Raw genomic sequence first — 24,761 nt, forward strand, 5'->3', positions numbered from 1 at the left:
AACTCAGTCAGCTGCGCAGGCTACAGACGAACCGTGAGCTTGAGCCGTTGATAGCACACAAGAATAAAAGCATAGTTGATTTTATTCAACTCGTTGATAACACATAAATAACTTCGCGTTTTGAAAGAAACGTTTAAGATGTTGGTCTTAATCACTGTGACTTACCAAATCACTTTCTTGTGAAACATTTGCATCTATCTCGTTCAGCAAGCAAGCAGTGAGTTAATTTCTTACCTTTAAACGACATATTACCGGTTACTGCACTCTTAAACCTAAAATGTTCTACCTCCAAGGCATAACGACCACTTGTCTTCCCTCGAGCGAGTCACTATGAATGAATGGCTTCACAGAAAAATCTTTTGGAACCATTCTATTACCTAATAACTGAGAATGAAATAACTGAGAATCAAGCTACACAGTAAATTCACGCCAGAACTAGAATGATCAAGCTTTTATTAGAACGCTTTTCAATCGAGTGATTTAAAACCAAAGCAAAAGTAATCACCGATGGTCAGTCAAGAAAAAATAGTTCATAGAGCCGATGATATCTGATGCGCGGGAAATCATGAATGAACAAGTCGCGAGTGGTTTTAGTTTTGCATCTGATTAGTTGAGAGAGTGGCACGAGTTTTCTGAACCAATCACAGAACGAAGTAAAGAAAAACCGATGTGGTCCCGAAATATATCCGACAATTAATCGAAATTTCTCTTGATAGATGATCCAAAGTTTTGTCAAGTGAGGTCTTTGTCAGTTGTTTTGGAACGATTAGGCCTTAAATCTTAAACAGTAAAGTTAGTTCTGGTAGATAATGATTCATTTTGACAGGTTTTACGAAGATTTTCAGGTAGATAAGATACGAGAACACTACGACCTTATTAATGTATTGTTGTAACGTGTTGATCATGAATAAAATAAAAGCAGAGAAGTACAGATAAATAACAAGTACATATAACAACCATGTTTTATGATTGACATGTAAGCGACCTACAGAAAAAAAAAATTCATGGGCAGGGGAAAATATATTACTTTCTGCTGTGTGGTGTGCTGTGCTATTTTTCTTTATTTACCTATCTTTTTGCGGCTCGATTTTGTGGTAAAGCTATGAAAATTTCGCTTCAAACCGATTTTATTCAATGGACTAAATTTAGGCGACGAGTATAATGGGTCATTTTCTGAATAATTTAGTAGAACTCAATAAAGCAAAGAATCAAAGAAGAGATACGTTTTAGTAGAAAAGGGAGGACGTTTGGGTAGTAACCAATGAGAGAAGCCTATTTTGTACCAGGTGACAGGTTTTAGTCCTGCAATATGATTGGCTAAAACCTGTTACATTGAAGAAAATACGCTTCTCTCAATGGTTACTACTCAAAAGTCCTTCCTAAACTACTCGTTTTCATAAAATGCATTTAGATAATCTAAAAAAAAATCTAAAACAGAGAGTCCGAAAAACATTTTCGCTAGATTTGGAGTTCGGCTAATAAACGCTATCAGTAGCTGCGAATTGTCAGGGCTCTGACATTGCACCGTACAATTAATATCAGAGAAGTCTTTCGCCGAAGTGAAAAAAGGAGGACGATTTGGACTACGGGCCAAATAGTTTGAGGGGAAATTTAAGCGTCTCTGGACCGTCTTGCAAACGAAACTAGCAGCAGTATTGTTATTGCCAAGGACAGAGGATTGCTTAAGAGAAGTAGTGCTCTTCAGGAAAAGCTCCCTTCCTCTGTCAACAGGGCAACGGCAAACGTCACTATACGTCAAAGGCACTGACCACAGCAGATGAAAGCTGTTGTGGACTTAACTGCTTCTTATCATCCTGTTAATAAAGTCCCTCATAATGACAATGTGGTATATTTGTCTTGACCACGAGGTTTTCAGGAACACCACGAAAGAAGAGGAAAATGAGAAAATAAGAAAAGACGAAAATGGCGAGGAGTACGTCATGTATGAAGAAAGTCCCAGTGGGTCAGCGGAAATATCTGTAACTGGTGGGCCAAGATTTTTTAGTCAGGCTTTTGATGACCTTCATGTCACAAACCTGAGGAAATGAGAAGTTATGGGCCAGTTACCACGGGTTGATTGAGTGCCCGATATCGCAAATGTGATACATTTGACATAGAATGGGGATCCACAGAATAGACTCCTCAGTTGCTGTTAAAGTGGAAATTGAATAAAAATGGTTAGAAATTCAGGAATATTCCAAATGTTAATTTCGAATTCACCAAAACCACCCCTCCAACCTAATTCCGTCAAAAGGTCATCAAATGAAATCAATATACTGATCATTCACTTACAGCTTGCATACATTTGTTTGTATGAATATGATGTGAAATAAACGGTTTGAATTTCTTGATCCTGTTGCACAACTATTGTAATTAGCACCACAACTATTGTAATTAGCACCTAAACACTTGCACCTCGTTACTCACACACACACCAACCACAATACATGTAATTACCATATCTGCACCTGCACCCGTATATATCTGTGGACAACCTCATTAAAGTGCAGTTTTGAACACGATAAGTAACGGTCAACATGGTGGCAGCGGTGCTTGTCTTTTAATTTCACAGTCAAGAAGATTCAAGCCGATGAGCGATATGGCCTCAAACACTCCCTTCCCGCAATTCAAAACAACTGGGGATGACAAACACGATGTGGAGGTCTACATCGAAGATTTAGTCGACTACTGTATTATGCAAAACTGGTTCGATCCGTCCAAGGAAACAGAAGCAGCGAAGTGGACGAAACCAGAGAAAGCGATGGCATGTCTTCGAGCATCGTTATCCCCTGCAGCCAGAGCGATCTACAAATACAGTTTAGGATTGTCTGAACAAGATCAGAGCAAACCGCACATGGTTATCAACGCTCTGAAAGAGTATTACGGCGCTAGCATCGGGGTCTCGGGCGAAAGGCAAAAATTCCTTTCCCTGCTACAAAATGAAGAGGAATCCATCGCGTCTTGGGAAACAAGGATTCGCAATCAAGCTGCACAGTGCGAGTACGAAAACTTCGCTGATGAATTGATGAGAGATCAGTTCATCGCGGGATTAACATCTGAATCTCTCCGCGTAAAACTGATTGGGAAAGGCCACAGGCACCGAGATGCAGAGCAATCAAAAGTCACTCTACGAGAAGTCGTTGAAATAGCCAAAAGCCACGAGGCAACCACATATGCAAACCAGTTAATGAAAAATGCCCGAGGCAACCAGCAGGAGCAGGTAAACTTCACAAAGAAGACAAAACCCGAATACCGCAGCTCTGACACCTTAACAGCGGCCTGCTTCTGGTGTTGCGGTGAACATCCCAGCCCTCGTCAACAGCATTGTCCAGCGTTCGGGAAACGATGCAACAAGTGTGGAATCATTGGCCATTTTGCTCGTGCATGCAGAGGAGGAACGAGAATTGGTAGAAGACGACATCAGCAATCGAATTTTGTTGATGATGACCCTGATGAAGAGGCATTTGTTATAAATGATCAGGCAGCGCCAGTCGGTGCAAAGAAATTCTTCGCTCACCTACACCTCATCCATGGGAGGCGGTCGAAAATTGTTAAAGCTCAAATCGACTCGGCGTCGACCTGTAACACTATGCCAAGTTCAGTATTAAGCCAGCTATTCCCGAATTTGAAAATCTCAAAGACGAAAAGCAGAATCAACACCTACGGAAGCCAAACAATGAAACCAGAAGGTCAAGTAACCCTCGTGTGTGAAAGGATGGGCAAATTCCACACAATTGACTTCCTAGTGGTGAACGTTCCGGACGACAAGCCTCCACTTCTTAGCGGACGAGACGCACAGGCTTTAAAGTATTTGACCATCTATGCAGACGAGACAAACGCGGTCGAGGAGGAGACCACACGAAATACGCAGAAACCGCCTGCACTCGGCAAATTGACTTCAGAGGACATCCTAAAGCACTACCCCAACGTTTTTAAACCAGGACGCGGGAAGCCTCTTGGGAGCCCCATGCACATCGACTTGGACCCGTCAGTCACACCCGTTCATGCCCCCACTCGCCGTGTTCCAGTGGCAAAATTAAACAGGGTCAATGAAGAGCTGAAAAGGCTCTGTGAAGAAGGAATTATAAGGCCGGTAACCCAACCTACCGATTGGCTGTCCAATATGCTGGTTAAGGAAAAACCTAATGGCAAACTTCGCCTCTGCATCGATCCGAGCCAAACCATAAACAAGGCAATCAAAAGGCCCAAATACACCATACCCACAATCGAAGAGAGGCTACCGCTTCTGACAAACGCCAAGGTATTCACCGTCGTTGATGTTTCTGAGGCGTTTCATACCATTGAACTGGATGAAGACTCTTCCCTTCTAACAACTTTCCGGGGGCCAAATGGTCGCTATTGTTACAATCGGATGCCCTTTGGTATTGCCTCAGGACCAGAAGAATATCAGCGGCGACAACATGAATTTCTGGACGGATTGAATGGGGTAATCAACATCGCAGATGACATCTGTGTTTATGGCTGTGGCAACACTAAGGAAGAAGCCGATATAGATCATGACCGAAATCTTATACATCTACTTGAGAAGTGCAATGAACACGATCTTCGACTTTCCGCTAAAAAAATTCAATTTAAGTCTAGCTCTGTTTCATTTATGGGGCACCGACTTACCAAAAATGGAGTACAGCCGGATCCGAGCAAAGTAGCTGCTATCACAGGAATGCCAACCCCAGCAGACAAGGCCGCATTGCAACGTTTCCTAGGAATGTGCCAGTACTTGTCCAAGTTCTGCCCAAACTTGTCCCAAACGGTCCTTCCATTGAGGGAACTAACTAGGGACGACACTGAATTCCTTTGGTCAGAAGTCCATGAGGCGGCATTCAACTCAGCCAAGACTCTCATAGCCTCCACAACAGTATTGCGCTATTATGACGTCAGCCTTCCTGTGACTCTTCAAGTAGACGCATCTGACAGTGCCATAGGTGGGGTCTTACTTCAGGAGGGCCATCCTGTCTGCTTCACGTCACACACCCTCAGCGCTACAGAAAAGAATTATGCTCATATCGAGAAAGAGTGCTTGGCAATTGTGTCCTGTATGGAGAAATGGCATCATTACCTTTATGGAAAGCGAGACATAACGGTCCACTCTGATCATCACCCTCTGGAGACAATTTTCAAAAAACCTCTGAGCAGAGCTCCACGCAGGCTTCAGAGAATGATGCTGAGACTTCAGAACTATCAATTCACTGTACAGTACAAGAAAGGGAAAGAGCTCTTTGTGGCCGACACTCTGTCTCGTGCACCTCTCAATGGTGGAACCCAGTCCCCCTCCAGAATGACGCAAGACTACGATGTGTTTCGTGTGAATCTCACACAAATGGATCTGTCACCAAACCTTGTCAAACCCGGTACAATGAACCAGATCAGAAAAGAAACTGAGAAAGACCCATCACTGATGACACTGAACAACATGGTGCTTGGTGGCTGGCCCCGCAAAAAGAGTGAAGTACCAGAGGAAATCAGAGCATACTGGGACCTCAGAGACGAGATTTCAGTATATGATGAAGTGCTTTTCAAATCTCATCAAGTCATTGTTCCTGCATCACTCAGACCCGAGCTCTTACAGAAGATACACAAAGCACACCAAGGCGCCGACAGTAGTATACGAAGAGCCCGAGAATCCGTTTACTGGCCGGGAATGCAAGCAGCAATCAGGCAGACATGCTCCACATGCGGTGTGTGTTCTCAATACTTAAGTGAACGGCCCCAGGAACCCATGCAGTCACATGCCATACCGTCTCGGCCATGGGAAAGAGTGAGTGCAGATCTGTTTCAACTAAATGGCAGTAACTACCTCGTGCTTGTGGATCACTACAGTGACTATATCGAACTTAAGCCTTTAAAAAGCACATCAGCCGTTGCAGTCATACGAGCTTTGAAGCGAAACTTCGCACGTCACGGTATTCCCGACGAATGCGTGACAGATAACGGTCCGCAGTTTGTCAGCCACGAATACGCACGCTTTGCACGTGAATACGGATTCACCAGCATTAGATCATCTCCCTACCACAGTCAAGGAAACGGCAAAGCCGAATCTGCAGTCAAGATTGCGAAAAATATTCTGAAAAAATCCCGCTTAGAGGACCCATATCTGGCTCTTCTGGCCTATCGAAACACGCCACAACAGGGATACCAGTACTCACCAGCACAGCGACTCATGTCTCGGAAACTTCGAGACATCATCCCAACAGCAGCAAGCCAGCTACTCCCACAAGCCGCATCAGGTCAGGTTGTAATGAGAAACATCGAAGAAAGGAGAGCCCGATCAAAAGCCCATTACGACAAGAGGGCATCAGGCCCACTGAAACCATTTGCCCCAGGAGAAAAGGTATTTCTCAAGCCGCGACCAACAAACAAGTCTCAGCCATGGATCTACGGGGAGGTGATCGAACAACCCACATTGAGATCCTGCGTGATCAAGACGGCAATGGGACCTATTCGACGCAACCATGCCCAAATCCGAGAGGCTAGAATGGAGCCAGCTGAAAGACACACCACCGGGATGGACCAGCTTGAAATCGCATCCACACACTCTGAACAGGAGCAGGAACGACAACCATCTGACCTTGAGCAAATGGAGCTAGAGAGCAGACTACCTCGAGAAGAAGGCGGACTTCGCCGTCCACACATGGAATCAGAAAGCACGCAATCTAGTGCAGATGAGTGCGGACTTCGCCGTTCACAAAGGACCCGCAAACGGCCGTCAAGGTTCAAAGACTATGTCATGTAGGCTCACAAGCGAGATAAACTGAACTATAATTGATTAGTACACTTATTCATTTATTTATCAGTCCTCTTTCCAAGAGAGAGAGGGTGTTGCACAACTATTGTAATTAGCACCACAACTATTGTAATTAGCACCTAAACACTTGCACCTCGTTACTCACACACACACCAACCACAATACATGTAATTACCATATCTGCACCTGCACCCGTAAAAATCTGTGGACAACCTCATTAAAGTGCAGTTTTGAACACGATAAGTAACGGTCAACAATCCAACTAAAAAAGAAAAGGTTTCTTAGGATTTCTGCCTAGTCCGCATATTTCCATCTTATTTTTTATCGCTCCCCGCTTTGAATATCGTATTCGGACTGTCGTAAGTTTAAACGAATAATAGCGTAAATAAAGCAATACTTGAACAACAGCTTTCCTAGCAACTGAAAGGTTGTTATGTGAATCAAGAATGTTCTCTTTCTCGCCATAAAACTCACTGCATGATAACTTAGTTGTTTCACTCCTAAATCAGCTGCAGTGTGTGACACAAGGGTTGGTAAGTTGAAAATGCCTGCTTTTTCCTATATCGGTTTCTAACGTTAGGTGCGCAACCTTTGAAAACTGGTTAGAGCAATTTACCAGATGTTTTTCATTAAACTTAAGATATGGTTAATTCACTGTGATGTTGGACAGCGTCGCTTGCGAATGAAGGGTCAGCTCTGTTGTCGTTCTGTACACAATTCTTCTTCTTCGAATTGGTTCTAGTGTTCATTGTCCTTTGTTCAATTGTGGTTCGAACGCGAAAATGTCCGGCACCTACGATTCTTGCGTCCCTATCACTCTTCACATTTCGCGAACTAGAATACATAGTCATAAACAATTACTTGAGCTTTGTACTTGCCATATGCTAAGGTTTCGGAACTTTTTGAGCAACCATTTCACGCGGACTCTTATATCTTTTTAATGTCTTGGGAAAACTGTACACTATCTTACAAACCGAAAGCTGAGCCCTATTAGCATTCTATTTTTAAGCGCGTCCCGAAAACTTTCGTTTCACCGCTCATGACAAAAGTTACCACTATCGCTAAGATAATACAGCATGTGATATCAATGTTTTTTTTTATTGTCTTTCTGAGGCAGCCCCGAGGAAAGTGCGTCAAAGGCTGCCTGTCGGGCAAACTTAGAAATTGCCTTTTTCGGTTCTGTCCTGGTGTACCGGTTCACAAGGGAATTACCATTGTTCTCTCTTTGTTTAGGAGTCATCGGTTAGCTATTGTGTATTGTTTGGTCTTTTGTATTGGCTCTTGTGAACCGGTACACGAGGACAGAACCCCTTTTTCTTTTTGAACAATCGCGGAAATTCTGCATGCATGGAACGGCGTTCACAACTCTTCAGAAAATTATATGTGTTTTGGTGAATTTGTTGAGCTATATATTTCACTTAAATACGTAGCTAGGTTTACGAGTTAACATCAAGCCGCTGTGTTTACGATGCATCTGAGGGCAAATGATAATATCGCTGAGATACCTGGCTCGGCATTGAGGGTGCTTCGCTTATTCAAACTGGAGTAGAGTAGAATACATTTTTCGATACCAAGAAAAGAGATCCATCAATTTTTTTCGATACATAGCCAGTCCCTGAAAACGAAATAGAAGTTGTGTTTAAATTCAGCAGTACTAATCGAATTGTTTTTGAAATGGACAAACGTTACCAAGGTTATCACGAAGAAAGATCCTTTTCAAATGTAGATGTCTCGTCAAGGAGAAGTGTCAGAAAAGTGCACCCACTTAAGAGGTCAGCCTGTTTATTGCATGCGTGTTAAGTTTGTTTTATTTTTCCTTAACAATCAATGATTCCAGAAGAACTGTCGTGTTAAAAAACGTTGAAACCCTCCCAGAACCATATACCATGATTATGTCACGGTTCTTCAGGCTGTGCTTCGGGGCTTTTCAATTGCATGACGATCCATGAATTTTTTTTTTTCGGATAAGTTTTTTTTATCAAATGTGTAGAATTATAAAGAGCTAATTGAACCACTATGAGTCTGTCTGGGACTTCAGTTCATCGGTTCAAAATTCATTCGAGTTGAAATTGTAAATTAAGTTTATCAGTGGAGTGACGCACTTTTCCTTAACGAAATGCGATAGAGAAGACAATGTTTACAGATGCTTTCAATTTCAAAAATATAAAGCACGGAGATGAGTCAAATTGACTATTTCATAAAGAAGGGTTTTAGCACCACGATACCCACATTTTCAGTTAAGGCAGGATGAAATTAGAAAGCAAAATATTGGTTTTTAAACTTAGACCTGTGCAAATGTCATTAATTACTACCTTACAGTTAGTCAATGATATGTAATTGTATTTCATTTCAACGTGGATATCTCGAACAAGACATTTGCCTCAAGGCATGTCAGACTTTTTATGAAAAAAATTTCAACTTAATTCAGATTTAATTTTTCAATTCAAGTAATGAGGAGGATAAACGCGTTAAGCTGTGGGTGTCTTAAAAATTTGTTCGCTCTACTGCCTGATGAGTGATTCCAGATGAAGTGCAAGAAATAAATCCTTGTTTTATTATGAATTTCGCCTTCTTTCCTTCTAGTCCACAGATATATGGAACAGTATGAATGATTATTTTATCTATATTTCCTGCTTTAACTAGTAAATGCGATGTGTGCTTATAGCAAAATAAATAGATTTAAAAAAAAATTCCATTGTTTCTTTTGAATAAATGAATTTTGAATAAAATATTTTTTGTCCCATAAGCCAGGAGTCCATACTTTACAAAGAAACAGGACGCAATATCTACGTAGTTTGATCAGGTCTTTCTCACATGGATAGAATTGAGTTGTCTTTTGTCACAGGAACCGAAAATATCCTTGTTCATATTATTTTGTAATTCAATCTACAGATTAAAATGAAGCGAAACTCGCCTCTGGTTGCTATCATGGTAATGACGTCAATTTACGGTGAGTAAACTACGAGCGCAATCAACCTCGTTATTAATTTCTTTTAATGCTGAACGAGTTATGGAATCATTCATCTGTCAATTTATCTACTCATCGTTGTTTGTTTGTCCATCGACATGTTTCGCTTTTCGTCAGAGCGAGTTGCTTTGACGAAGGGCTAACGCTCGAAACGTAAACTTTACGTTATGTCTTTACGGTGACCAATTTACATCATTAACGTAGTTAATAAAAATTGAATCATCTTGAGGATTATTTGAGTCTAGGTCAAGACGTTAAGATTAATCTACAACTGATTACTTGTGGCAAACTGATTACTGTCTACAACTGTGTACAACTGATTACTTGTGGCCGCCGGATAGTGGATAGTGGATATGGATAGTGCGCTGGACTGTTGTGCGGGAGGTCGAGGGTTCAAGCCCCGGCCGGACCAACACTCAAGGTCTTAAAATAAATGAGAAGAATTTGCTACCTTTCTATAACATCAAGAAATGGTTAGATATTCTAGTCTTCTCGGATAGGGACGAATAAATGGAGGTCCCTTCTCTTGCAGGGTTGGAAAAGGAGACGTTAATTTCCCACACACGAGATTACTGTGTGATGGATGTCCTCCCCTGGGGTGGGATGGGTGGGTACAAAAGGGGTTAGGTGTCAATATGGGACGAAAGTTCTGTTCCCTTCTCCTGCCATTCCCGTGGCGAATGAATTATATTCTAAAATTTAAATGAATGTTTTACCACTGTTGATCATTACAGACACCATTTAAAAACTAACATCCCAAAATCAATTTTTTGTTCTTATGTCAGTTGTTGAGGAGACCAGTGGATTCGGTATAATTTCGGGAGCCGTATTTTAATATCTATCGAATACCACTCCTATCTCAAAAAATGAGCAAGATCTGAATTAAAGAAAGGTCTCTGAAACGAAATAATTCGTTCAGTTCGTCAGCTTTTTGTTCTTTTGAGGTTTCATGTGAATTCAGTATGGGTGCAAACAACACCTACTTATGCATTTGTTTCTTTTATTTAGGAACTGTGAAAGGCGAAGTGGGTAAGGAAATTATCATGGTTCTCTAAATAATGCAAAAGGCTGGTAAAATGAATTGTAATTAATATCAAAATTTTTCGTCAAGCCTATGAACAGAAACATGATCGATATGCAATGAGTAAATAATAAAAAAAATTGTCAATAGAAAATTTTAAGTTGTACCCACTCATACGGAACAGAACAAAACTCTAGCGTTGTTTTTACACACTTTTTCACTAAACTTAAACGTAGAACATTCCCTCAGGGCTATGCAAGGCTTTTAGATGAGGATACTCAGAAAATTACAGGCAATGTAAAAATTATCTGCTATCCATGTGATAAGGGACATGACATTCAAGGTGAAAATTGTGAAAGACCTAATTGGTAAAACGCTGCAGTGGCTAGGTATTTCGCGATCAATACTTGGGAAGATAGTTTGAATTGCTAAGCTTCTTACGTTAACATTAAGAATGGTCATGAGTCCAAACAAGGACCATATTTCGCGAATGCGAGATTATTAACACGACTACAGAGATTAAAGGGGAATACTTTTCGATTATTTCAGTTAATCCCTGTGATGATGGAATAGATCTGGGAATCATAGTAGACAGATCCAAAAGTGTCGGAAAGGAAAACTTCCTCATTGTGAAAGCTGCTGTGAAGAACTTCGTGGACAACTTCGACATCCAACCTGACAGTACTCACCTATCGCTGATTTTCTTTGCCGGTTCGCCACTTCACTTGTTTAATCTAAGTGATCCCAATTACCACAGCAACAAGGCAGTGAAAGACGCAATCGATAATCTCCCAGACAGACTGTATGGTGCCACGAGGACAGATTTAGCCCTGATGAAAGCCCATGATCATTTGTTTCACCCGGGACAGGACAGACGCAAACGACCAAATGTGCTTTTGGTGTTGACGGATGGAGCTACTGCGTCGGAGTCAGCGCCCTACAGTGAGACGATTCCTCCACTTGAAGTAAGATGTTGGGGGCGGGGGAGGGGGGAGGAGGGGAAAAAAATCCCACGTATATCATAGATATGTCAAGGTTGATCATGACGTAGTTGAAAATTAGCCCCTGAAAGTTATCAGAGATTCAAGTCACCCCCTCTCACCACAAGGAAAAGAGAGTAAACAAACTTACACTTAACATATTTTTGTACTGATATCACCGTGATATCACCGTGAATGACGTGCTGATATTCACTCGTCTTTTCTTACCAAATATATTACACCTGTCATATACATTCAATATTTTTTACTTGGATACACAAGAACGAGAAAAAGGAAGTAAAAAGAATCATTAAGTAATTTCAGCCGTTTAAACCATTGAAACACCAAAGGACATTTTTCATCACCCTTGATAGAAAACATATCTCTTTCGGGTGGGACTTCTTTGCAAAGATTATTGCAGTAATGATATCATGAACCTAGGAGAGACCCCTCAACACATGGACGTAGCACAAACAGATAACTCTACGGAATTATTACTGAAACCACTAAACATTGAAAAGACGGGGTGATACACCAAACATCTTTCATAAATCCTGAGCGTTACTATTCCAAAAAATTAGGCTGCATATAAACCACTGAGTGGCATGATTCGTTTAGTAACTCCCATGATCCTGGTAAAAAATTTCTTCTCCTCTGAATTTCAGGACAAAGGTGTCAATATAATTGCAGTTGGTATTGGAAAAGGCATTAAAAAAGAGGAACTGGAAAATATTGCCGGTGAACGTGGTTCGGTGGTACAAGTTGCAGATTTTAGTCTTCTCGCTAGCAAGCTGAGCGAAATATTAGCTGATGTTTGCAGTAAGTGTTTGCTTTTATACTTGGTTTAACCGTCTAACAGACGTACTGACATACTGACTAAAAAAAAGACCCATTGACTCTCCAACACACTGACTCTGATTTAACTACCTTACTGACTGACAGAGTGAGAAACTTATCTTGATTGACTGACTGACTTGTGAGTCACTGACTTTTAAAAGTATTCGACAGCGAATACGATTGTGCGTTTAGATGCTGACACTCTCTACCTTCTTTCTCTCTCTCTCTCTCTCTCTCTCTCTCTCTCTCTCTCTCTCTCTCTCTCTCTCTCTCTTTTAGTTATAAATGGTGGCTATACACATTGGTCTCCCTGGTCAGAATGCAGTGCGACATGTGGTGAGGGCTTCAGAACGAGATTCAGGAACTGTTCGAATCCGGAGCCAATGGGAGGCGGGAAAAATTGTGACGAAATAGGACCAGCTGAAGAACAAGAAGCCTGTGACCTTCCTGCGTGTGATTTATGTAGGTTGTAGATCACAACATCGTTACACGGACCAAAGGATGAAGTTCAATGTAGTTCTTTTCAGTAGATATTTCTAGTTTAGGTTGTTTTACTTATCCCATTGATTTTGCTGTTCCTCCTCGAGTGGTCGTCCATCACAAGTAAATCTCCGGCAATCCTTAAATTTGTATGACAGCCTAAGGGTACTGATATGATGGAAAAGGCATCCTGACCCTAAATCCTTTCCTAAAAACAAAACATTAGCCTTCAATGACGCAGCAAAGCCTTGATCTTGAGTCTTTCGATCAGCGTTCAAGTATAAATCATGAGTAAGAGTCTACAGTGACCTATGGTTATGTCGACTCAAATCGAGACTCTTCTTTACCCTTCCTTTTAAACCTTCATTCTAGGCTTAGAAGTAACTCCTTTTTTTTCACGGCCTTAACTTCTCTGAAGATCAGGAAATCGCTTCCTTGGAATTAAATGCTTTGAGAGCTACTATTAAATAGCATTCTCCCTGAGAAGCCCTACGCTCATCATGCTATTACACACAAATAGACAAGGTGTTATAATAGCTTAAGTTAAGTAATACCAGCAGCAGGAAAAATGCATTGATGGTCTTTTAAACACGAAGGCGTGCTATAAAAAGAGCCTTAGGTCCCACTGCACCATTTGTCAATCAACCGTCGTGTGATGTAGAACTCTTAGAGTCAAGTCAGCTTGAGCTACAGCTACTCCAAAGCAGTGAATAGCGGGCGCATTCCTCAAAATGGTTTTATGTCTTCGTCACAATACAAGAATTTTTGAGATTTATATTTTCTTTCTCCAATGGAAACTGTCTTTATTTGTGGCGGTAAATTTGAGATCGAAGTAGGTGGTTCGCACGTTACCTCATGCCACCATGCTGGTGGAAGTAAACAATAGATATCTCGTTAGCTCCTTTTGTTCGTCTACCAGCATTTAAATTTGACCCGCACACGTCAACGGTGAGTGACAAATGAACCCAGGTCTTCCCAGGGAAGACTTCCTTATATAGCGCGCCTTCGTGTTTAAGGAAAAAAAATCTATACCGAATACATTGAGGAATGCGAGAGGCTCGGATAAGTTAAATTCCCAATACATTTAGCTCAGCGCAGTCTCTTTTAGTCAACTTTTTTTACTTGTAACAATAGCTGTTGATGGTGGATACACTCGCTGGACGACATGGACCAAGTGTAGTAAAACCTGTGGTACTGGTACTCAGATACGAGTCAGAACTTGCACCAGTCCACCACCTAATGCTGGGGGTAAAAATTGTGATGACTTGGGTGAACCCCAGGAGGTGAAGAAATGCAAACTGCCGAAATGTGTGAAAGGTAAGCGAAACATAAGTCTAGTCTGTCCTCAACGATCTATATTTGGATCAGTTCTGGTCAGCAGTGATGATGATGATGATGATGATGACATTAGGAAACGGTGGCAATAGGCCTTGGCGGTGGTAATGTCGTCAACACATAGACTGGTCATGTTTCTATAGCTCAAAGACTTATGGGGCTCAGGAAATCGAATGAAAATGATTCAAATAAGATGTAATGAACAACTTAATGATTACTCAGCTGACAGAAGACAGGCCAGTCAAATATACATATATATGACTGTTTTCAAAAGGGCCAACTTCAGCAATCCGACCCTATAACTGCTTGGTTGACTTGCTTCGCTTCCAAAAAAACCTTTTTTTCATGGTGGCAATTTGACTACAACAGCCAGTCAATAACGTACTTTAATGACAAGAATGTGTGCATTTCCTGTCTTATCAATTTCTTTCTGTAAAATCTCTGTAACAGGGAAATCTCCATGCAAAGAGGGCCTGGACCTAGGCATTCTTATTGATCGGTCATTAAGCATTAGGCCAAGAAACCTCGAACGCCTTCTAAAAGTCTTCTTCCCCAAATTTTTTAAACGCATGAGCATTTCAAAAAGCAAAACCCGTATTGGTATAATCAAGTACGACAAAAGTGCAACTGTCTTTGCTCCGTTCAATGGGCCAAACTCGAATTCTTTAAAGAAAGCGACCGCCTTTGTACAAGGCCTGGACCCAAGTGTCTATCTGCAGACGCGGACAGACAAAGGACTTATCGCAGCATACAAAGATCTGTTCACTAGAAAGGTAAATGTGTAAAGGAATTTTAAGTTGAACATGTACGGCAATCTACTGAGATGTCTCTTAACAAGGCTGCATTCCCTTACTTTCGATGTTAGGACAATTGCTTTATATCATTTTCTCTTCTTAACGCTGGAGTCCAATCTCAAATAATTTCATCTCTACGAGCTCTTCAGTTTCTCTGGATAATGAGTCATTAATTTTAAGTTTTGGTGGCTTTTTAAGGGAGGTGACAGAAACAAGAGACAAAATGTCCTACTGACATTCACTGATGGGCGAGCCTGGCCAAGGAGACGCATAAAACCTTTTTCGTTGACAGTTCCTCCGCTGAGGGTGAGAAACACATCTATTATCATTCGCTCCGACGAAGGGCTAACGCTCGAAACGTCAGCTTTTACAACCGTAACGGTGGTCAATTTACCATTTCAACTTTGTTGATATATTCAAATTATTTCGTTACCCCCACCGACGCAGCGCCAAACAGTTTCTTTAGAAACTATCAGCCTTTATTATGTGTTAGGTTTGTTTGTCCGTATATTTATAATTTTTTTTTACAAGCCCCTGTTTTATTGGTTTTTGCTTTTGCTGTTTTGTTTGGTGTTTTTGTTTTTTTGTTTTTATTTTTAACTTTTTTAATTCATTAGTCTGTTGGTTGGTGCTAACAGTGCACATAATATAGGGACCTATGAGGGCGTGTAGTTGAAAGCCGATGAGAATGATACATTTTTTTCTTTGTTCCACGCTCGTAACAAGACGAACAACATCTTTTTCTATTTCCATACTAAGCTCAAAATTTCTCATCTTCCTTGCTCTATTTACATGTATAAACATGACGCTATCGACTTTGTCCATCCTAGCAGGATGAAGGACGCGTGTCATATATGAACTTTGTAATGGGTGATAGAGTCTGTATGGGTCAGCGGTAGAGCATCAGAGCGCGGAATCCGAAGGTGTGAGGTTCGTTTCCCCATGGGGACTCAGAAATTTTTTCTTTGTCCCACGAACAACATCTTTCTCTAACAAAATTTTTGTTGCAGTCGCATCGTCATATATCATAAAACCAAATAATTTGGAATTCAAAATCTATCTATTGTCAGCAAGCTAATCATTCATATCGTGAACTTTGCTTCTCTGTGTCCAGGAAAAGAAAAAATGTCATATGGTTGCTGTCGGTTACGGCGTTCCAACAAAATTGAATATGACTCAACTCCAAGAAATCGCAGGAGATAAGGCGATCCTTGTTCCAAGGCCGAGGCAAATCAGAAAAATGGTTGGAAAAATAAAGAAAGCAGTCTGTCGTAAGTTTTTTTCCATTACGTCATTGAGTTTCCGGTTTCTACCTGCTACCACTTTCGAATTGCTATATTGTACACAAGAAATTCGTTTCCAGTGAACCTATTTTAAGCCAATTTGGGAGATGAGTGTATCGTTTAAAGAGGGTCGTTATGGAGTGGTCTAGCGGTTGATGACTAAAAATTAGCCGTTTTGAAGGTGGACGGTTACACTTCTGGTCCGTTTGACGGTTGGGGCGAATTAATCACGAGAAATCAAGCCAGCAAACTAAGTTTTTGCTTCTGAAAGTAAGAAATTTTGCTATACTTGAGGGGTTCATGAGAATACTGCAGCGCCTTATGGGGTAATCAGGCAAATTTCACTGTGACAAAAGCAAAATCCTTCCCTTTCCCCCTTCCCCTTAGGCGGTAAATAATGACCGGTCTATAAAAGCAGGCCTAGAAGAGTCGTAAATTTCTGATAACCAGTGGATGAGCTCTTCTCTTACTGGTGAAAGCGCTTGGAGTTTTGTTATGATCCGTCCCCTTTCTCTACCCCAGAGATAGATGGAGGGTACTCAAAGTGGAGTCAGTGGTCACTTTGCAGTGCAACGTGCGGAGTAGGAGTCAAAGTTCGAAGCAGGACATGCACTGCACCACCACCGAGAAAAAAGGGCAAAGACTGTTCTAAGTTGGGAGACGGTGTGGAAACAGTGGAGTGTAATGAAGGAGAATGTCCAACAGGTAGATAGAAGGAATTGATCTACAAAACCAAACAAACAGAGAAAAAAAATTAAAAATAGCCAAAAAAGGAGGACATAACAAAAACCATTGAAATATAAAAAAGACGGACGACAACAACAACAACAAAAAGCAACTGAAGGGGACAAATATCAAAACGTTACTCAGAAGAGAGAAACAAAACAAAACAAAAAAAAACAAAGCAGATGAACTCTATCAAATCAAGGAAGAAATCATCAAACAAAAAATTAAAAAAAAAAAAAAGAAAACGCAACGGAAGTAAACTAAACAGCAGGACGGAGCAATAATAGCAAAGACAAACGAAAGAAGATCAGTAATCTGCAAACGGATAACGCTCTTTCGATCTTATTAAGCAAGCTGGAGGTTCCTAACCAGTTTTGTTATTTATTTTAATTCCTTTCAGGCCCAACTCCATGTAACAAAAAGAATTTGGACGTTTGTTTGATTGTGGATGCCTCACTGAGTGTTGGAGTTCAGAATTTTGTGCGAGTGAAATCCTTCCTGGTGCAATTCGTCCATCAGTTCGAACCCGGAACACATTTCAGTATCATTACCTTTAGCGGAAAGCCTCATGTCCAATGCAAGTTCTCCGATTCTAAGTGCCAAGGCACAGACAATACGCATGATACCATCGCAGAAATTCCTGACCGAGTTACATGGGGTACTTTCACTGATAAAGCTTTAGTTGCCGCTGACCAGATTGTCTACACACCGGAAGGTGGTGATAGGCCGGACGCCTCTAATGTGGTTGTGGTTATAACAGATGGCAAAACAATGAGGGGCTCTCAACCGTTCAACGTCACTGTTCCTCCATTGCGGGTAGGTAGTGAACATTGATACATTTTTGAGTTGTACAATCATGCTACTATTATAATAAAATTATATACTTCGGAGCAATTGTCAATTGAGTGTTGAAAGTAATCCGGTATTGCAGTGACTTTGATTTACTTTGCTCTGTGATTGGTCCAGAAAACTCACACCACTTATACACCAATCAGATTCAACAAATCAGATTCAACCGATCAGATTCAACCAATCAGATTCAATCAATGAGATTTAACCAATCAGATCACGAATACTAAAGCCAATCACGCGAGACAAAAATTGGACTTGCTTTACCTTCGAATTTTTAAATAACAAAGAAATCGAAGGAGCAAGAAGAAATCTCGTAACGTAAAAACACTAGATTAGCATGCTTCAAGATCTCTGAAAACACCTACAACAAGTAAAAAAGCTGGATACGCTCCTGTATGACTGAGCTTTAATCAAGATACAGTTTATTATATCTTGGTGTTAATGTTTAATACCATACAATAATGCAATTAAATACTCCATGTTAGGAGGGAAAAAAAGCAAAAGTGTTGGCATTCGGTGTTGGTCCATCCATTCGGGAGGAGGATCTGAACGAGATGGCTGGAGAGAGCAACTGGTTCTACGTCGACGAATTTGTAGATATGAAATACAGAATCCGCGATATTCTGGGCGTAGCCTGCAACAACACTGCCACTCTGCCGCAGTAGTTTCAACTCCTTACGGAAGCTTTAAGGTATTGAACATTTTAAATATTTTCGCATATTCGCAATTGGTTCAAACGGGTCATGGAAATTTGCCTCTGTGCAACTGGCGAATATCTCACTTATACTTCCTATTCTCCATCCCTCACCACAAATTCTCTATTTGGATCAACTTCAAGACGAGGTGGGAGTTCTGGTCTTGTTAGATAGGCGATGAAATTGCTTTGCTGATGATAACTTTAAAGTGCAACTGACCCCTAAATTTTTTTCACTTAAAAAAATCTTCCTGCTTTGGTGAGTATTTCTTCGAAAAAATTGTTAGATTTGGTTAAACCCTCATTTTTTTATGCCCTGTTGAAGTCGAGATCCGAATGGACCACGACCGCGTAAATGGGGATCTGGGCAGAGTAGACTTGTGACGTCACTTCGAGGAGACGCTTAAGGAATTTTCAGCCAGTCGTCGACCTGCGAAAGCCCTTCTAGCACTAGATTCATTCTGCGGCATATTTGCGACCAATATCGATCTAACCCCCCAAACATAACCAGTGAACTGTGCAAAATAGCGTGAAATACAGATTGTTGGGTTCTCGAAGTGACGTCACATTAGTCGCCAGACTCTTGATCCTTGAAAACGCGGTCGTGAGTCAAAATGGCGGTGATTTTAATGCGATTTTCCGTACCTCAACGGGGCACAAAAATTCAAATCCAAAACTTTTTTCGAAGAGATACTCACCAAAGCATGAAGATTTTTTTAAACGAAAAAAAATTTAGGGGTTAGGTGCACTTTAAAAGGTGATAATCTTATGCAGTACAGCAGCAGTTTTGACATGTAGCTGTTTGCGAATGTTTTGTCTCTTGCGCTGCGAAGGAATTGAAATTTGGAGTTTTTAATTATCGCCATTCTTACGAGCCTTAAATGTAATATTTATTTACAACCTAATCAGTATCAAAATGTACGCTTACTTTATCCTCTGCAGAGTCATTTTAGGATACAGATCACAGATATGGCGGGGTAATTAAATTACCAAAATATTTCAGCGGGATGTAGCTGATGACCTAAAAATATCACGACGCGGTTGGAACTGCAAGGGATTCTATTGTCAATTTTCACGCTATGGGAAAAACAATCTAGATTTTTAAGTTGGTACTTCAACAGAATAAAATTAAACAAGTGTTGATCGAGCCAGTTTCAGTGTTTTCAATTTCGTAAGTTTAGACCTCAAATGTTTGGAATCTAATGAAGTAACTCCAAGCCTCCCATGTAGTAAGCTTCAGTGAAATGGTTGCCCTTCGCTTCAGAAAAGCTTGAATGTCCGATCCGAACATTACACCTTATTGCTTCATTTTCGTGCTATTTTAAATCAGGAGATCAAATAAGTCGCGAAATGAAAGCTTCCCACCTGACTTCATCTTTCCTAACAACTATTTCAATAAATTGGAATTTTGCAATAGCCAAAGTTATTTATGTTGTGTGAAAAGTAAAATTCTGCTGATTTTCACTTCTTGACAAGTTTTTGCATGAAAAGCTCTCTTTACAAATTACAGATGAAAAAAGAAAAATGACTAGTGTTTCCAGGGAAAAGTCCTTCTATCAAAAGACTGTAATCTAATTTTTTAACAAAGAGGCATGTCAAGGGAATTACTATTTGAAATTTTCAAATTTCTATGACTTGAAAAAGACATTTATCGAGGAAATTTAACCCTTAAATCCCAATAACTGATTTTCAATTCTCCTCTCTAGCTACTACACATATCCTTGACAATAAGTTACGAGAATTTAGCGTTAGATCAACATAATTTCCACTTGATAAGTTTGAGTATTCTCAGCAGCCATTTGTTGGATAATGTATGGATAAGGTAAGGAGAAGTTACATGTTAATCACTTCTGGAGTTAAAGGGTTAAGGGAGATTCTACTCCTGACTATCACATTTTCCTTAACACAAGTGATTGACAAGTTTCCTCTGCTGAAATAAAGAGGAAACATATTTTCCTAATCAAGCTCACATGCCATAAAAAAGTTCTTATTCAAATTTAACCTTGCTTCACACTTGTAAAGTACATGAGTTTGCAATATTCACTAAGGCTTGCTTTGCATCAGAGTCTGGAAACAATTGAAGTGATTGAAGAGCTTTCTTTCCATAACCTAAACTCAGATCTTTCATGGTTGATGATGTTTCTCCCTGGGATGCAGTGAAGGCCAGTTCCTGAAGCAGATCATCCAGCTTCTCTGTGTTCTTTTCTGCTAAGATTTGCATGATCAATGTTTTCACATGAGGTTGTTTACTAGAGATAATTACAGGTGCAGTGTGGAGGATTGTGGTAGATTTTTCATCATGTAGAGCCTGAAGATCTTTCTTCAACTGATGAGCAAAACCAATGTTTTTGCCAAATTCAAATGCAGTTTCCTGAAGCTGAAATAGAAAGAAATCGGTTGCTCTAATTGAACAGAATTGAAAATAGCTAAAGTCATACCTGGGCCTTTAATATGTAGACTTATGTTTCATTGTTGGAAATACTTGATTTCAAATGATGTGGTAAGTAACTCTAGCCTCCAAAATCTGGTAATTTCAAATAATTAAACTGATTTCCCTTGTTTTGAATGATCCCAGCACAGAAAGCTTTATGTTTGTTCCATTTGGTGAGAGAGCATTTAAACTGTAACACAAAAGACCCACCACCCCATGTACACGTACTTTATACTTATTACATATTGAACATCACACATGACAAGTATAAAACCCAACAAAATTTGAATTGGGCTACATTGTGTGTACATGCAAATATGTGTTGTGAACCTTCAGCTATTACCAGTAAGCCCAATATTACTTACAAGTTCATATGGTTTTTTATTCTTATGCTCGTGAGGGCCTAAGACAAGCCCACAAATCATTCATTTTTTGTTGCCTCTTTGGAATAGCAGTTACATCTTCTCAGATGCATTTGTAAGAGTATTTAGTATAATTTGAGAGCTGAGCAAAGAGTTTTACAGCAATCTGATTGGTGGAGCGGTTCCTTATATGACACTATATAAACTGCTACATGCAGTGTATATAAAAATGTTAAAATAAAATGTTAATAAATGTTACTAAAATGTTATGATTTTAGAAATTTCTCTGTTGTTCAGCTCTGAAATTATACTAAAACAATTATTCACCTCAGGTTTGATGAATATTATTGAATATTCGGCGAATAATTGTTAAGTATAAGTTGAATATAAACATTCACTCTGACAAAGGGCTAGCGCTCAAAATGTCAGCTTTGGAACTCTTTATGGTGGCCCATTTACATTATCAACTCAGTTGATAAAACCAAAATTACCTTCAGTTGTCACTCTCACTGAGGCAACACCACAGTTTCTTTTGAAAGTTACCCCCTTTAACAAGTTGAATATACTTAATGACATATTGAATGATTTGATGGGAAAATCAGTATAAAAACATTTCAAATGCCATGCAATTGCTACAATCAAATAAATCCATCCTCACCTCAACTGAGTGACCAACAATTTTCAGTGCTGCTTTACAACTGTTTGCCATCAAGCTTGCCTTGCATTTGAACGATAACTCGTTCCAAAACTCTAAATTCAAATTATCAGCATTAAATGTGATTTTCAGGAATTCCCCTTCCATCAAATGTCCAATTACCTCTGAAATCATTTGAACAACCTCAGTGTCTTTAAGTTCTGCTAATCCTGTACAAGCATTGGCTAGAAGAAAGTCACCACTTAACACTGCCATCTTGTTACCAAATTCCATGTCCTCTTGATAGCACTTGCTGGATGAAGAGATACTGGCTAAATCAACTATTCCTGTATGCACCAGGCTGGCTTTATTAGAAAAAAAAAATGTTGCAAGTGACATGTAAGACAGGTATTTACGGTAAAAAAAAACAAGAGTGGGTAATCCACTAACTAGCAGTGATCCCTAAACAGGAGGTCCAGGAAACTCCTGGGCATAATTACACAGTGGCATGAACATAGTGCAAAGATTATTTACACCCAAAACCAATCCTGAGAGATAAAAAAGATAGAGCAGCTAGATACATCTAGTTGAGTATGCCAATAATAGGTACTTTCTCTAGTTTCTTATCTTCTTGTTTAACATGGCTCCAATAAAAAGTTATTCATGTGTAACAGAGACAATAAAAAAATACATATTGAACTTCCTCCTAGAATTATTGTATGCAAGCTACCCAGGACAAGCTAACCAATGGTACTGGACTAACTGTCAAAATAGGATCAGAGCTCTGGGTTGAAGACATCCAGAGTATTCTGTATTGTAATAATTTGGAGATATCAACAAAGTTGAAATGGTAAATTGGCCACCGTAACAATTACAAAAGCTGACGTTTCGAGCGTTAGCCCTTCGCTCCGACGAATGGCTAACGCTCGAAATGTCAGCTTTTGCAATCGTTATGGTGGCCAATTTACCATTTCAACTTTGTTGATATATCCAAATTATTTCGTTACCCCCACTGACGCAGCCCCAAACAGTTTCTTTAGAAACTATCAGCCTTTATTCTGTATTGTGTTGTATTGTTGGATAGCTTGCCTCTTTACATGGAGTTATGTGACCCCAGGTAGGTGAGGTAAGCTGCACTGGTGGGGTGACCCACCAGTCTGTATAATCTCTTCTTTTATCTTGATCATGTTTAAATGATAGGTGGGATAACCCACCTTGCAAGTGCCTGGTCTGCCAAGTAGGGTAACCTTGTCAGCTGGGGTCTCAATTTGCAATGTAAAGTATAAATGACTCAAAATAGGGAAACCCACCAATCTTGGGTCATGTTCATGTTACATACTTTAGGCAACAACCTCTAGTAACTTCACCCCAGAATCCCAGTGATGGAAGATTGTATGTAAATGCAGGATATTTTTCAACCATGGTTAGGCAGGGTGCCTTGCCCACCTGGATCCCCCACCTCCATGTGAACAGGCCTTAAGACATTAACACTTAAACAGTAATAATAATAATAATAATAATAATAATAATAATAATAATAATCGACTTTATTTAAAGAGGGTATACACATAACAGCTTGCGCTGATAAACCAGTGGCCCTCAAAACTAAAGTTAGTAAGTAATACATTCTAAGCCATAGGGATTAAAAATAGAACTAACTAGTCGAACAATGTAACAATTCAAAGATTATAAATACAATAAAACTAGATTATAATACAGCTTCAAAAGAATCAATGTCTCCATAAGAATTTATAAAATAATTCATCAAAGTATTCCTAAGAGAGGAGATGCTACGTTGTTTCCTAAGTTCATTTGGAAGACTATTCCATAACTTAATACTACTAACTTGGAAAGACCTTCCTGCCTCAGTAGTATTTTGATACTTGGGACAGATTAGGTTATGCTGGCCATGCCTGGTCTCTCTACCAAGCAGGGAGTGATTTGTAGTTAAAGTACTTTCAATATACGCAGGGGATTCCCCATGCAGTGCCTTATAGATTAACATGCACTTTCTTATCTTGACTTCATCATAGAATGGGATCCAATTTAGTTTCTTAAAATTTTCCACAGTTCTTGATCTGATACCTGTACCTAATATTACACGCGCTGCACGTTTCTGCAACCGAAACACTCTCATGAGATCTTCCTTAGAACAATAGGTCCAAACTATACTATAAAGTGTAGTAACTCACTACACCAAGAGAAACCCAATGAAATACTGGGGGAAACTTGCAATTGGCCCATCATACATCAGAGAGGGGTAGTAGCAATCTCACCTTCTATACTACAACAGCTACCCCATTCACTCTTGTATCTCTTGGGCTACCCTTGCAGCTAACCCATTCACTCTCTTATATAAAAATACAAAACAATACAAACACAAAAAAACCACCGCAAATCACCTGTGTGTATGGTTTCAGTTATGTCGGCCAGCTGTCTTTGGCTTGAATGAATGTCAGCTACCAGTTCCTGATCCATGTTCAACTCGTTTTTCATACATTGCCCAGAGGCCTTTGAGATGAGAAGTACTAAAAGTCCTCTAGTTTGCATCGTCTGGTTGTCGTCCGAAACAAAGCCTCGCGCCGTTCTAAGCATGGGGTG

The 24,761-nt window shown here is 40.1% G+C and overlaps 2 protein-coding genes across 3 annotated transcripts in view; one reads left to right on the top strand and one right to left on the bottom strand.

Annotated features, from left to right (window-relative positions):
• Positions 1-7,225: 7,225 nt before the first annotated feature.
• Positions 7,226-19,880, top strand: LOC111323956 (uncharacterized). Of its 2 annotated transcripts, none has more exons than XM_088730247.1 (14): positions 7,226-7,296; positions 9,656-9,713; positions 10,740-10,760; positions 11,302-11,717; positions 12,398-12,551; positions 12,849-13,031; positions 14,184-14,366; positions 14,835-15,157; positions 15,377-15,484; positions 16,293-16,449; positions 16,984-17,166; positions 17,588-18,003; positions 18,525-18,730; positions 19,676-19,880. In XM_088730247.1, the coding sequence occupies exons 2-13, from the start codon at positions 9,662-9,664 to the stop codon at positions 18,702-18,704; spliced, it is 2,376 nt and encodes a 791-aa protein (XP_088586373.1). In that variant the 5' UTR covers positions 7,226-7,296; positions 9,656-9,661; the 3' UTR covers positions 18,705-18,730; positions 19,676-19,880. The 2 variants fall into 2 exon arrangements, with proteins under 2 accessions (XP_088586373.1, XP_088586374.1); XM_088730248.1 differs by lacking the exon at positions 7,226-7,296 and adding an exon at positions 8,516-8,535.
• Positions 19,775-24,761, bottom strand: part of LOC111323967 (all trans-polyprenyl-diphosphate synthase PDSS2) — a 5,932-nt gene continuing 945 nt past the window's right edge. Inside the window, exons 1-3 of the mRNA XM_022927432.2 lie at positions 24,563-24,761; positions 22,185-22,525; positions 19,775-21,110 (exon numbers count right to left, since the gene is read on the bottom strand). The exon at positions 24,563-24,761 is cut by the window's right edge and continues 945 nt beyond it. Of these exons, the coding sequence (XP_022783167.1) occupies positions 20,742-21,110; positions 22,185-22,525; positions 24,563-24,761 (909 nt within the window). The 3' untranslated portion in view covers positions 19,775-20,741. The remainder of the gene's footprint in view (positions 21,111-22,184; positions 22,526-24,562) is intronic.

This window comes from Stylophora pistillata, chromosome 8 (assembly GCF_964205215.1).
Source record: "Stylophora pistillata chromosome 8, jaStyPist1.2, whole genome shotgun sequence".
NCBI lineage: Eukaryota > Metazoa > Cnidaria > Anthozoa > Scleractinia > Pocilloporidae > Stylophora > Stylophora pistillata.